Source organism: Plecotus auritus (genome assembly GCF_963455305.1).
Source record: "Plecotus auritus genome assembly, chromosome: 1".
NCBI lineage: Eukaryota > Metazoa > Chordata > Mammalia > Chiroptera > Vespertilionidae > Plecotus > Plecotus auritus.
This window is the reverse complement of record NC_137770.1, coordinates 15,220,318-15,234,947: the sequence shown is the minus strand read 5'-3', so window position 1 is coordinate 15,234,947 and position 14,630 is coordinate 15,220,318. Positions and strand designations below refer to the sequence as shown.

At 49.7% G+C, this 14,630-nt stretch overlaps 1 protein-coding gene across 1 annotated transcript in view; it reads right to left on the bottom strand.

Annotated features, from left to right (window-relative positions):
• PTPN21 (protein tyrosine phosphatase non-receptor type 21) overlaps positions 1 to 14,630 on the bottom strand; it is a gene marked incomplete at its 5' end in the record, with an annotated part of 70,713 nt that overhangs the window by 7,999 nt on the left and 48,084 nt on the right. Inside the window, 6 exons of the mRNA XM_080684077.1 lie at positions 498 to 658; positions 1,304 to 1,538; positions 1,742 to 1,870; positions 5,939 to 6,160; positions 7,253 to 7,390; positions 12,011 to 13,461. Of these exons, the coding sequence (XP_080540203.1) occupies positions 498 to 658; positions 1,304 to 1,538; positions 1,742 to 1,870; positions 5,939 to 6,160; positions 7,253 to 7,390; positions 12,011 to 13,461 (2,336 nt within the window). The remainder of the gene's footprint in view (positions 1 to 497; positions 659 to 1,303; positions 1,539 to 1,741; positions 1,871 to 5,938; positions 6,161 to 7,252; positions 7,391 to 12,010; positions 13,462 to 14,630) is intronic.

The window sequence follows — 14,630 nt, the reverse complement described above, 5'->3', positions numbered from 1 at the left end:
TTGATTCCCAGGAGGCAGCGATGGATGATTCTTTCTCATCTTTTTTTTTATTTTATTTGAGAGGAAGGGAAAGGGAGAGAGAGAACGATGAGAGAGAATCATCAATCGGCTGTCTCCTGCATGCCCCCTACTGGGAATCAAGCCTGCAACCCAGGCATGTGCCCTTGACCGGAATCAAACCCGGGACCCTTCAGTCCGCAGGCCACTGTTCTATCCACTGAGCCAAACCAGCTAGGGCTCTCTCATCATTGAGGTTTCTATCTCTCTCTCCCTCTCCCTTTCTCTCTGAAATCAATAAAAATGTTTTTAAATAAATCAATCAATAAAAATAAAATTCAGACTTTTATCTGTGACAAATAAAAAAAATTCCTACTTGTGGGGAAAACACACACCAAGAAACCTTGTTCAGAAAGAGCTGTTAGATAACAAGGTCCCTCTCTTCCCGGACTTGCGCCTGGCCCACCGCTCCCCACGCCAAAAAGGAAGGAAATAAGCACCTCGTTGTGCTCCAGGCAGGCGATCATGATCTCGGACAAAATGACGACGCCGGTCCTCCCCACCCCCGCACTGCAGTGGACCAGCAGCGGGGGGTTGGGGCCTTTTGGTTCACTCGTACTGTTTGTGTGGCGTCGGACAGACTGGATCTCCTCAAGGTAGGCTGTGAAGTATCAATGAGATAGAAAAACACTCAGGGTTGAAGGCACATCACAGCAACAGTCTGCAGATCGTCTCCACTGACGGGGAGGACTCCGGACAACCAGCTCAGGGCACCAGTTAGCGGGCCCAACCACTGACTGACAGTGCGGTCTTGGTGAGCTCGGACTCTGCCTGGCCTCCCGTTTTCTCACCTACAAAACCAAAGGGAGGACACACTCCCCAAGACGCATTCACTGCATTTTACTCACTACCACGTTGTACTTAAAAAACTTCTGTTAGCCGATGGCGTGGCTCGATGGTTGAGGTCATGGTTCAATTCCCAGTCAGGGCATATGCCCAGCATGCGGGCTCGAGCCCCAGTGTGGGACATGCAGGAGGCAGCCAATCAATGATTCTCTCTCACCACTGATATTTCTATCTCTCTCCCCCTCTCCCTTCCTCTCTGAAATCACTAAAAGTAAACAAAGTAAGTAAATAATAAAAACTTCTGCCAAGCCTCCCCTAAACACTTAAAACCTTTATTTTAAAACAAGCCCAGAGTTAATACGAGACAACATAAAGGAAATATTTCAGGAACATAAGCCTTCCTCTCCGTGGCTGATGTAAGAGCCCCAGCAGGGGCTGTGCTGGGAGCAGGGACACTTACACAGAAACCCCTTGAGGTCCTCGGGGCAGCCGTGCTCCGGCCAGTCCGTGTACTGCAGGTGCCAGACGGTCCTCTCCTGCCCCGTGAGCAGGTGCTTCATCTTCAGGCCGGTGGTGGCGTAGCAGCCCGAGTCTGTGCGGAACCGGGTGGTGATCTTGAACCTTCCGTAGGTGACGGTGTTGTGCCGGGAGCCAAGGCGTGGCCAGTACCTAAAGCTCTTCTCCCTTCCGCCCTCCTGTTAAAGACGCACGCACGGACGGACTGTCAAAACACAGCGCAAGCCCAGCAGTCCAAGCCCTTTTACACACAGACAGCACGCCGAGACGCAGCATCGCTCTCCCAACCTGCCCCTCTCTCTGAGTGTCGGGATCCCCACAGGACCGGCAATAACTTCTCATCTCAGACGCAGAAAACCGATGGAGAGAAATGAGCCCTTACCTCTTCCGCTGTCACCATCGCTATAATGGCAATTCCCTGTTCCCACACCATCTGCCAAAAGTCCTGACAGGTGTTCTGCAGCGGGCCCTGCGTGGCAATATAGTCCCATTCAATTCCACTGACAGAGACCTGAGACGAGGAAGGGTTAAAAAATGAGTGTGTGTATGTCATGTATGTACACAGGCATGTACATACACTTGTTTGTGGTAATACTAAAAAGTGAACTAAATTATTCAGAATAAAGAAAGGCTTTCATCTTATTCTTTTTCCTTGTTAGTACAATTTCCACTACTGACATCTTCATAAACTTACTATGAGTTCACGTAATATCTATGCGACCCAGGGCAATTTGCTTAACCTCTCTGAATCTTAGTTCTCAAGTTAAAAATATTGCCTGCCACCCGGCCGGTGTGGCTCAGTGGTTGAGCATCGACCTATACACCAGGAGGTCATGATTCAGTTCCCGGTCAGGGCACATCCCTGGGTTGCAGGCCCGATACCCTGTTAGGGGGCGTGCAGGAGGCAGCTGATCAATGATTCTCTTCATCATTGATGTTTCTACCTCTCTCTCCCTCTCCCTTCCTCTCTGACATCAATAAAAATGTATTAAAAAATATATATGTATATGTACATGCATATGTATATATGTATTGCCTGCCCTCGTAGGATTGTCGTCAGAACTGAGTGAAGGGGACTCTTTCCCCCTCCCACGTGGGAGTCTGTACTTGTTCAATAAATTTCCACCTTTACTATAAAAAAAAAAAAGCACTGAGTCCATGCACACATGGTGCCTTGACCGTAACCGGTGCTCAATGAGTAGTTGTTATTGCCGCTGCTGCTATGGCTCTTCTCGTAAAAGTAATTATCAACATCCCAGTACCCCAGCTTTCAAACGCAATTTCCCCTCATGAAGAACTAAACACATTGAGAAAAGCATTCGCAACTAAGCCAAAACCCAAGTTAAATGTCCGATTTCTAGGGGAAAATACTCTTCCTGCTTAAAGAAGTCTCACCTCTGACCTTCTGAGCCAAATCACCCTCCATCATGACACTAAGCTATGCCCTCCTGGAGAAAGGTCTAAGTAATAACCACTGTGGTTGGGATTTGCAGTCAGGAGACCTGGGTTAAATCTCAGCGGCACTGATTCTTAGTGACCACTCAGCGTAAAAGCCTGTGCCAAGCACTGACCCGCCCACGCTCTCGCTAAGGCCACCCGTCCCCACTCATTGAGCACCCACTCGGGCAGGCACTGTGGGCAAAGGGGTTTGGGGCCGGGGGACGGGGGGCAACAGTTACACAGTGAACAAGAGCTAATGAGGAAGAGTCTGATGGGGAACCTCAGGGGAAGGTGCCAGCATTTCTTTATCCAGATAAGTACCACGAGGTCCCACACGGGAGCGTCTGCCCAGTAATTCCGAGGTCAGCCTTTTCCCCCTCTTCCTCAGGTTGCCTTTGGAGAGTCTGAAATGTCACTATAGAACTACGACATCATTCCGCTCTTATCCACCCAGACAGGAGAGGCTGGGTGAGTTATTCCAAAGAAAGGCTCGCTTCTTTTTTTTAACGTATTTTATTGATTTTTACAGAGAGGAAGGGAGAGGGATAGAAAGTAAGAAACATCGCTGAGAGAGAAACATCGACCAGCTGCCTCCTGCACACCCCCTACTGGGGATGTGCCTGCAACCAAGGTACATGCCCTTGACTGGAATCGAACCCGGGACCCTTCCGTCTGCAGGCCGACGCTCTACCCACTGAGCCACACCGGTTCGGGCAAGGCTCGCTTCTTATGCAGACTGTGCCCACACACTAAGAAGCACATGCGCAGATACCCAACCAAGGGTGTGCCGCTCACGGGCAGACCGCCAGGTCGCTGGAAAGCTGCACGTGTGGAACTGGTCTCCCCAAACGTCACTGGCAAACTAAACAGAACATGGGAGGAAGGAAACAGCTCCTGACCACAGATCCTGACTCATTCACGCACTGAGGGGAAGTTCCTCCCTCCCGCAAAGGAGACTGACCCTCACCGGCAGGAACGAGGGTGCGAGCGACAGAAGACAGAGCAGCTGGCTCTCCTCTCTCCCTACTGTGAACCACCACTGTTTGCATTTTAATGGGTGCGACGTGCTACCCCAGTTAAATGACCTTTTACTATTTCCAGGGGAAAGGTGGCACTGCCTCTTCAAAGAACAAAACACTGTTTAAGAGTGATTACGGGGAAAAGCTTTGGTGAAAACACTGAAAAACCCGGACACCGCCTAAACCGGTTTGGCTCAGTGGATAGAGCGTCGGCCTGCGGACTGAAAGGTCCCAGGTTCGATTCTGCTCAAGGGCATGTACCTTGGTTGCGGGCACATCCCCAGTAGAGGGTGTGCAGGAGGCAGCTGATCGATGTTTCTCTCTCATCGATGTTTCTAACTCTTTATCCCTTTCCCTTCCTCTCTGTAAAATATCAATAAAATACTTCAAAAAAAAAAAAAACCCGGACACTTCCGTTACATAGAAATGCACGTAGGTTGGTCATGAGGAAAGACCAGGTCTAGCTTATAGACCAGCCGTGGGCAAACTACGGCCCACGGGCCGGATCCGGCCCGTTCGGCTGTTCTATCCGGCCTGCAGAGCCAAAAGAGCGGAGGGTTCTCTTGCTCTCCCCTCCGCTCCTTCACCAGCAGTGTTAACATGGCAACGTCGGGAAACACGGCCGTAGCTCCTTCTTCTGAGTGGGCGGATTTATATCCACCCATTCAGTAGAAGGAACAACCTCTCAATCTTCCAGAGGCTCCTTGTAATGCCCGCGGACGTGTCCCCCGACATCACCCTGGGAATGCGTAGACACGTTATCGTGGTGATGTAGGGAGACACGCCCCTGGAGAGCACAGTATCAGAGCCTTTCTGAGGTAAGATTAAGAGCTCTACTCAAACACAATTTTTTCCTGTTCCCACATTCTGTACATCACAATGACTTGTTAATAAAACAACAAAGACTTTCAGCTTTTAGTCACTTCAACTGGTGGCCTGTCCTTTGTCACAAAACCCTGAAACAGCACCAGAAGAGGTGCAACTGGAACTCATCGATCTTCAGTCTGACTTTGTCCTAAAGGAGAAATTCAGCTCTCTTGAACTAAGAGACTTTTATGCTTCACTTAATGAAGCCACTTTTCCAAACATCCGGAGGATGGCACAGAAGATACTGGTGCTGTTTGGGTCAACCTATGTTTGTGAGCAGACATTTAGCGTCATGAACATCAACAAAGCCCCTCACAATCCAGCTTAACTGGCGAACACCTCAGATCTATCCTGAGAATAGCCACAACAAAACTAACTCCAGACTTTGATGCATTAGCTAAAAAGGAGACCAACAACACTGTTCCCACTGAAGTTGATGTTTTAAAGACCAAAAACCTTTCAACCCAGTCTACATTGCCATCTACATCTACGTCCCGGGCATAATTTGGAAGTTGCACTAAAGAAAATGTTTAATTTACTGTTTACACATTTTGTTCTTTTCTATTTGTTTTAGTTTTAAATTATTTTATTATATTTAAGTTTAATTTGAAAGGCTTTTGTACCTTTCCTTTGTTAGGTAATTTTATTTTGCCTTTGCCATCTTCAATATAAGGTATGTTATTGTGTTATGATTCCTCCATTTTTTGAAGTTTCAAATTATAATAATTAGTGTTTACATTCTTCTTGTTAAAATGTTTGAAATGAATAAAGCTATTGAAATAAAATAAAATAAAAAGACCGTACCCTTTTATGTAATGATGTTTACTTTGAATTTATATTAGTTCACACAAACACTCCATCCATGCTTTTGTTCTGGCCCTCCGGTCCAGTTTAAGAACCCATTATGGCCCTCGAGTCAAAAAGTTTGCCCACCCCTGTTATAGATTCTCTCAGGAGCAGCTGACAAAGTCATCAGATTTAGGAAAATGAAGTTCTGAAGTTGGGCAAGTCGGCGCTTTGAGTCCTGATTACACGGCTGGGGGCAGAGGGTTTTAGCCCGTGGCCAGAGCTTAGGTGACTCTGTTGATAAACATTTTCTTCCCAGCCTGGGCGCCTGGATTTCCCAGTTTACCACATAACACAGTGGATCAAAACCAGGGTGTTTTCAGAATACAAGCCTGAATGTCATTCTAAGTCGTGTACTTGAACTCAGAACCTCACGTCCTGTTCATCATTGTAAATGCTCCTCTCACCTTAATATGGGATGCGTTGATGTAGCCGGTGTTGTTCTCTTTGGTTGGGACCAACTCCACTCTGGCATCGTCATAGGGAAGCACGTCCTGGAATCGGTTTCTTTCTGCATTTTCAGGGAGTCGGGCCGTTGAGCACTCCCCATCGACTAGCCGTTTTTTAAGGATTCTTTCATATTCTGTGAACACCATTCCCTGTTCCAACCGCTGTTCCAGAATTTTACACTGTCAACAGAATGCGGGGGACGACAAGAATAAAGTCACAGGCACAGCTATACGTCGGCTGTACAGCGGCTTCAAGTGAAAATTCTAGGTGAAACCAGAGCTAAATTTTGACCAAGCCATAACAATAGCAAATGAAATAATCTTATTGGTGAGAAATAGAGGCAAAAACGTTCCGCTTAAAGGTGAAAAACTGGCCTGAAGCCATTTGTTGGATTCACTTTCTCTAATTTATGGTCAGTTTTGTGATCCCTGTGAAACGGAAAAGTCCCCGTGGAAGTCAGTAAATCCTGGAGTAGGATCATTGAGTCCAATATCAATGAACGCATGCTTCAATCTCATAATGTATAATCATATAAAAACTGAAAACAGCCGAAACCGGTTTGGCTCAGTGGAAAGAGCGTCGGCCTGCAGACTGAAGGGTTCCGGGTTCGATTCCGGTCAAGGGCATGTACCTTGGTTGCGGGCACATCTCCAGTGGGAGGTGTGCAGGAGGCAGCTGATCGATGTTTCTCTCTCATCGATGTTTCTAGCTCTCTATCCCTCTCCCTTCCTCTCTGTAAAATATCAATAAAATATATAAAAAAAAAAAAAAAAAAAAAACTGAAAACAGTGGTGAATGCTGGAAACCACCTCCAGGACCCAGTGGTAAGCACATTCATTTTTGCTTAGGGTGCTTCACGTCGGTCGTGGTCGCCAAGGAAGTTTTGAAAGCTTCAGTAACCCTTTACTATGGAGGTAATTTTCAGTGCAATAAAAGCAACATCTGCCTTCTTTCCTGTGTGTTCTCATAGGCATTTGCAGATCTCCTCTCTAACTTAAAAGCCATCAAAAACCAAGACTGCCACAGATGGCTGGAAGAAGGTAAAGAACAACATGCAGAAAAGAAAAAGAAAAAAACAAACAAAAACATTCTAGCCTGAACTTGAGACATTAGCTATAAATTTGCCCCAATTTTAAGGTCCAGATCACAAAATTCCTTAACACTCATTTATGATCACTGAATGGGTTAAAAAATGCTCTGGAATCTCAGGAAGCAGACATGCAGCACTTTACCAGCTATCCCGGGGAGGGGACCAGCCCGCCTGTACGTACCCTCTCGTCATTGGTGGCTCGGGCTGACATGTCCTTCCCCTCGTCAGGCAGAGGCAGGCGAGACAGCGAGAGTCCATTCAGGGCAGCCAGTTTGAGAGGTCCCATTTTTTTTGCATCTACCCGGCTCTTTTTCATTCCCTGTAAGAATATTTATATGTATATATGAAATATACACAAGTACAGCCCCGTTGAAGAGCAACTGGACTGAAGACTGGCAACAAACAGGAGAACCTGCGCTCCCTCACACGCGCGCGCGCGCACACTGGTTTAACAGATATTAGGAGGGTGACATTCCTTCAAGGCCAAAGCCCTGATAAGTCGTCCAGATAGGAGGTTTTGAAATGCAGCCGGTTTCGGGGTTCTGTTGTAATGAAAGGTGAGGCTCTCAGCAGACAGCATTCCTGCAGAGAACTCCCCAATTTCAACGCGGCGCACCAAAACATCAGCTGCTGTCCATGAAAAAGGCTTTAAATACAACCACCTGATTGCAATAAGCTTTGATGTTTTTTTAAAAAATATATATAAATTAGTTCTTTAAATCATTCTGGGGGAAAATGGAATGTTTTCTGTGGTAGCTTGCCGTTCTGTTTGGCGTAATGTTTCAGACTTGTGTGACCTGAGTTGGATCACCACACCTCTCAGAACCGCCACGTTTTTAAACCAGGAAAATCAAACAGGGCTAAAATCTCCATCACGACACTAGAAAGATCAGATATGAGAGCACATCATCATATCCCGCTGATGTGGCTCAGTGGTTGAGCATCAACCCACACACGGAGAGGTCACCTCCCGGTCAGGGCACGTGCCCAGGGTTGCGGGCTCGATCCCCAGTAGGGGGCGTGCAGGAGGTAGCCCATCGATGTTGATGTTTCTCTCTCATTGATGTTTCTATCTCTCCCTCTTCCTTCCTCTCTCCAAAATCAATAAAAACGTATTTATTTTAAAACAGAGAGAGAGAGAGTACATCAACAGAAGCTCTCTCCTGAGATCAGGTGTTCCTAAACTTATTGTTAAAGTGAATGATTGTCTCTAAGGCAAATAAGCCTAAGAATGCTAAGTTTCCTTAGCTGTTCTACACCTCCTTGGAAGTCCTAATTACCCTAACGGCAGTAACCCCAATTTTTTTTTTAAATATATTTTATTGATTTTTTTTTACAGAGAGGAAGAGAGAGGGATAGAGAGTTAGAAACATCGATGAGAGAGAGACATTGATCAGCTGCCTCCTGCACGCCCCCTACTGGGGATGTGCCCGCAACCCAGGTACATGCCCTTGACCGGAATCGAACCCGGGACCCTTCAGTCCGCAGGCCGATGCTCTATCCACTGAGCCAAACCGGTTAGGGCAGTAACCCCAATTTTTAAAAAATGGTTTTCTCAGTTCTGTCTCATAAATGAAACCAGCTCTACCAGCCTGGGAGGGAGAGAGGAGGAGGGAGACGGGAACAGAGGGAGACTGAAAGGTTGCTGTACAGGTGGACATTTCATGATTCTAATGTGTGCAAAACACAGTGGTAGGCTAATACATGTTCAACAACTGGCTCTCCGGTGGGGGAAAGTTCTGATCTGTCAAGTTTGCCAATTTCCATGGCGCAGACACTCCCACCATGGCCTATTTCAAACTGTCAATGTAACACCAACTGAATCACAAGAGTCCTGAAGATTTAACGGTCAGTTCTCCCCCGCCAGGATGGGGTGGGTCAAGATGCCCCGGCTGGGATCAGCTGGAGGAAGCTGATTGGCTGTCAGGCCAGTTCTAAGGCCAGTGTTTGAAGAAAGGGGCATATAGTCAAAAGCAGCCTCAAATACCCCTTACTTAGCCCTGAGAGTACAAGCACGTGGCTTTAAACACCTGCAAGTGATTTCTTACGAGAGAACCACCACACAATACTAAGACTGTACAACGAAAAGAAAATCTTTATGCAGCTGCATGAGCACTCCACCTTTTCAGATAGCGATCAAGTCCCTGAGGTGGAGATGGGTGGAGAGTTCTAAAGTGAGCCTGCTTGTCTGCAATTGACGTCCCTGTTTTTAATCCTAAACCTAACCTCAATTCACATTGGTCCGTGAGCTGAGTTTCTTGGCTGTCACAGTTAAACGATACAATGGCAACAGGGCTGAGCTATTCAATCCTTGGGAAGCTGTTAAGTTAAATGTATGGTGCCACATCACAGTAATATGGTAAAGCTGAGCACTGCCTGTGTGTCGGGAGCTCACTGTATCCCCCCAACAACTCTCTGGGCTCATCTTCCTTGACGAAAGAGAAAACTGAGTCAGAGAGATTAAAAAGCTTGCCCAAGGTCACACCCTCTTCATATAGAGAAATGGTAATCCGTGTCAAAACAATAAATAGTACCTTTCAGTAAAATCAGTTATGCTGCATATAGAATTCAGAAGCAATATTCATGCCTATCCTTACGGAGAACTTCCTGCCACAGCAGGCAGAGCAGAGATGACTGCCCCTGTGTGACAGACAGGGAAGCTGAGGCTCTGGTACATGAGGGTCTGACCCACTGAGCAGAGAATAAAAAAAAAGAAAAAGAAAAAAAAGGCAGGCTCTACCCAGGGCCAGCGTGGCTCAATGGTTGAATGCTGACCTATGAACCAGGAAGTCACGGCTCGATTCCCAGTCAGGGCACATGCCCAGGTTGCAGGTTAGATGCCCAGTGTGGGGCGTGCAAGAGGCAGCCGATCAATGATTCTCTCTCATCACTGATGTTTCTATCTCTCTCTCCCTCTCTGAAATCAATAAAAATATACTTAAAAAAAAAAAAAGGCAGGGTCCAGACTCAGACCAGTTTCCCCACTATCTGGTTCTACACCCGGCCCCAGCTCCCATGCACATTTTTCAAGAGAATCCCTTATGGGAAAAGAAGGGGAGCAAAAGCATAAGCCAATCACACAGTCTTATTAAATTAATCCTGTAGGTCTCAAAAGTCAGTGAGAGAGAAAATCTGTGTTTTTACGGAACCAACTTGGTCAAAATACTCAGATTTAACAGGACTTGCTAGGCCCACTAAAAACGCAGTGACCAGAGGCCTGACTATTGGACCACACTCAAAACAAGTATCGCCTGGGGAAAAGACTTGGGTCACATGAAAATGATGGACAGGTCTTGATGTACTTAGGGGAGGGTATTCACTAGGAAAGGGACTGTGCAGCTGGCTCAGGGGTTCCAGCAGGGTCGCTGTGGAATCACATACACCCCTGCCCCACCCTGAGCCACCGACTATGAGCCCACACCTTCAGCCCACCTGAGGCAGGGGCCTGACTGCACAGGTAGGTGAGTAAGAAAGTGCTTTCCCCCCAAATTAAAAGTAAACTTAAATTATTCAAACCCAAAATTCATTGAAAGAAAACACAGTTAAACCCACAGCACTATTATAAGTAGGTTTAATTTATGGGTACTTCTCTATTCCATAAGCACAGTAACACTGGGGGAATTTTTTCCTGTTTATGAAATACAAGGCTGGAAGCACACTTGCGATGGGCCCCCATGTGTGAGTTTGCCATCTGGCAGAGCTGAGGAACCCTAGCTGCCAGGATACGGGAGCAACGTAAGACAGAATGGACAGGTCAGCGCATGGCTTCTGGCTGGGGCGGGGAGGCCCAGGCAATGAGGAGCGGAAGCCTGAGCGATGCAGCGAGACGTCTCCGAGTGGACACCCTGGCAGGCCAAGGCCACACAGGCTTGGCCAAAGCTCGGGGACTCAAAGTTAGAAGGTTTTGGTGGAAAGGCAGAGAACAGAGGCTTAGATAAGCAATTATTACTTAACAAAACATTATATACAGTGTAACTCGCCGGAGAACAGGGTAGCAGATAAGAGAACACATTGCAGAGATAAATACCAGTTTAAAATTCCAGTTAGTCCCTCACTCGCTCTGCGACCTTGGAAAGCTACTTAATATCTGCGTCCGCTTCCTCATCCGCAGGAACAATAGGCCTGTTGTGGACTGGACACGGTAAAGCGCACGGTAGATGCTATGGAAAAGGCAGCTAGAGATGATGTTACGCTCTTTTATATTTTCCTTCCAATCGGTAAGGCGTGCTTAACCAGGTCATGGTAACTTATTATCCTGACTATTTCACTAGTAACCCTGCATTTTCTACAAAGGACCTTCCTTGAGTTCTCAGTTCATTTCTTTCAAAGAGACCTGGAGCTTTCCTGACCAAGGGCCACCTTCCCAACCCCAGGCTCAAGCTGCAGCCCTCAGGGATCATGGCCAACATCCAAAGCTGCATCCACACGTCCAGCACACGGATGCGTCGGGAACACTCCGCAGTGCGGACGCCGCTCTCAGACATCCCAGGAGAAACCAGCGAACGGAACAAACGCGGCGCTGGCTGCTGCACCGGCTCGGGGGCTGCTAACAGGCGGCGGACCAAGCAATCTGGGCTCAGGTCACAAAGCCTTAGCTCCCTTTCCGTTCACACTGCACTGCTGAAATGTTTCATTCATTCTTTCTGCTCCATTCCACAGAGCTCCCAACATTGACATTTAATCTATCTCTAGAAAAACCACTAAAATTTCATCAACCTCTATCACTTCCATAGATAATCGAACTCAAATGTGTTCCAAATAAGTCAAAGACACAGTAAAGGGCAGAAGAGGGATAAAAAATGTTACAAGAAAAAAAGCTGGAAACATCAAAAGCACGGAGCCAGAGAAGAGACTTGCGGAGCGCAGAAGGTGCTGAGAAACCTCAGGCTGAGGGGCGCTGAGCGGGTGGCTGCCGCTCACCTGCACACCCAACACTTACCCCTAACGGCGGAAGCCCTTCTACAATGTTCTTCTTTCCCGACAGGAGGTCGGACACCGGCCTCTTCTTCAGAGAATCCCTCCTGGCCCGGTACTTCCCCGACGTGGTGAGGTCAGACTCAGACATGGAGGGCGTCAGCAGCCCGTCCCTCCGGGGCCGCTGGGCCTCCGCCGGCACGTGCTCGGGGCTGCCCTCCCTCCCCCTCCTCTCGGCCTCGGTGACATGGGCCTTGGGCTCGTGGATGTGCAGAGGGCCCACGCCCGGGGAGGCCGCGGCACAGGAGCAGCCCGCCGGCAGCTCTTGGGAGTAACTGCCCCGGGGCTCACGTGCGCGTGGGGAGGGCACAGCCCGTGCCTTGCTGTCCTCCTCGAGCTCCTCCTCCTCCTCACTGCTGTGTATCAGCATGGTGGCCTCGGAAAGGGACTTGTTATGACCGTATCTCGGGCCTTCCTGCTCGGCCATCTCTCCCCGTCTCGTCCTGTCAGGGAAGACACTTGGCTGGGAGCCCCCAGCGGAGCTGGCCCGCGGGGCCACGTCTGCGGCCGAGGCCGACATGGTCCTGTCCTTGAGCCTCATGCCTTCGAAGCCGTGCGTCAGCCCCGCGAGCTCGATGCTGTTCCTCTTCTGCAAGTGAGCATGCCGCGCGGAGGTGAGGGGCTCGCTGACCTCCTGCAGGGAGTGGGCCACGGGCAGGCTGTCCTCCTGGAAGGTCTGCACCGAGTGGTGGACACGCCGGGTGATGAGGTCGGGGTTGCTGCTGCTGATGTAGAGGTGGCGGGACAGGTCGGGGGTGCTGTTGGCGGGCCGTGGGTGCGGGTACGGGTACGGTGGGGGCGGGCGGTACACCTGAGTCCTCATGATGTTCGGAGCCGGGTAGTCCTGGGCCTGGAGCTGCACGTTGGTCAGCTCGGGCACGCTGACAGCGCCCACCACGGGCCGCCGCTCGGCGGCGTAGGGGTAAGGGGACTGGCTGTGGAAGCTGTAATTCAGACTGAACGGGTAGTGGGCCGACTGGGGAGAGGGGAAGTGGGCGTGCTCCCGGATCTCGGGCTGGCTGTAGACCAGCGCATCCGGCCTGCTGTAGGCGAACGAGTGGCCGATGTTGAGGTTTCTCAGCGAGTGGCTCTGCCGCTCCGCGTGAGCCATCCCTCGGTTGAGCTGCTTCATCACCGTCTCGTAGTCGGGGGTCGGGCGGTAGGACGGGGGAATCAGCGCACTGTGCCGGTGAGACGGGACGTAGTCGGGCCTCATGACGTCACTCCCGGTAATGCTGGGGTTGGAGGACATGGGCGAGGGCTGCGGGTAGGGCTGGGGGTTGTTTAAGGAGTTGGTGCTGTGTGCGCTGTAGACACTGCCATTACGGATGCGACCGTTGAAGTCGATCTGGGCTCGATCCAGACTGGTCTGAGAGTGACAGTAGTATCCATTCTGGTTGGTCACAAAGAGGTTATCTGGGGGGAAACATTAAAATATAGTTTAAAATTAGGTTTTTTTAAAAATGTACTACACTGGACTAATTAATAGACAAATACTGAGCGAGGTCTTGAATGTTGATGATGCAGTTTATGGAAATGGTACTGAAATGACCTGGCTTCCCCCACACACGCCGAGTGACCCTGGGCGGGTCATTTCCTCGTCTATAGGATGGGATGGTTCTGCCGACTCCGAGGATGGAGTTCAGGACGTGGCACGCAATAAAGATAAGGCAAATCTAAGTCCAATATTAAGAGTACAATTGCACACATTGTCTTTTTCTGAAAGTCAAAAACACGTTTGACTGGAGCGATGAAACAGCCCTTCTGGAGCCCCGGGAGCTGCAGGCTGGGCACCCGGGGGCGCAGGGCCCTGACTCTGCCTCCCCCTGGTGGGGAGGCCCTGCTGATCGGAGCTGGTTCAGGCACCAGCTGCCCGCAAGTGCACCCTTACGTGGAGCTGCAGCTTGTTTGTGTAGGTGCTTCCAGATGAACAAAAAAGGGCAACACCTGGGCAGGATCTGAGCTTCTCCAGGTCCAACAGTGTCAGCAGTAGTAGCCAAGCCTCACCAGGGGGCCGGAGCCGAGAACAGCCATGCTGAGCGAGCCACACCTGTGCCGGTGCCAGCCCCCACGCTTCCGCAGCCGGGAGCCACACTCAGAATCGGGGCTCCCTCTCATTGCCGGTGCCCACGAGTGCATGAACCTGCCGGGGCTGGGAAGAGGCCTGCTTCCTGCAGCCCATCTGGGTTCACCTGAAACACCGCGAGATGATCTCCACCCCTCAGGAAAAGCAGCCGTCCAGGCCCTCGGGGAGCAGCCTGTGAAAAGCTGTGCCTCTGTGATCCTAAAGCCCCACCACCATTTAAGTAACATTTGATCATAAAGTGAACACACCACAGGCTGGTGTTTGGACTTGGATCTGGGGGCACACAGCCATGAAGGGACAGGACTCAAATGCATCCCCGCGTGCTCACTGCTGAGGCACAGTGCTCTTCTCGTACCTGGACACACACGAGCTCTGAGTCAGGAACCCCCCCCCCACCTTTGCTCACTGCAGGACAGCCCAGGCCCTCACTGCAGCCTGTCTGGACTAGCACAACCGCTGCCCATGCGGAGCTGGTTCAAGCACCAGCTGTCTGCTCTCC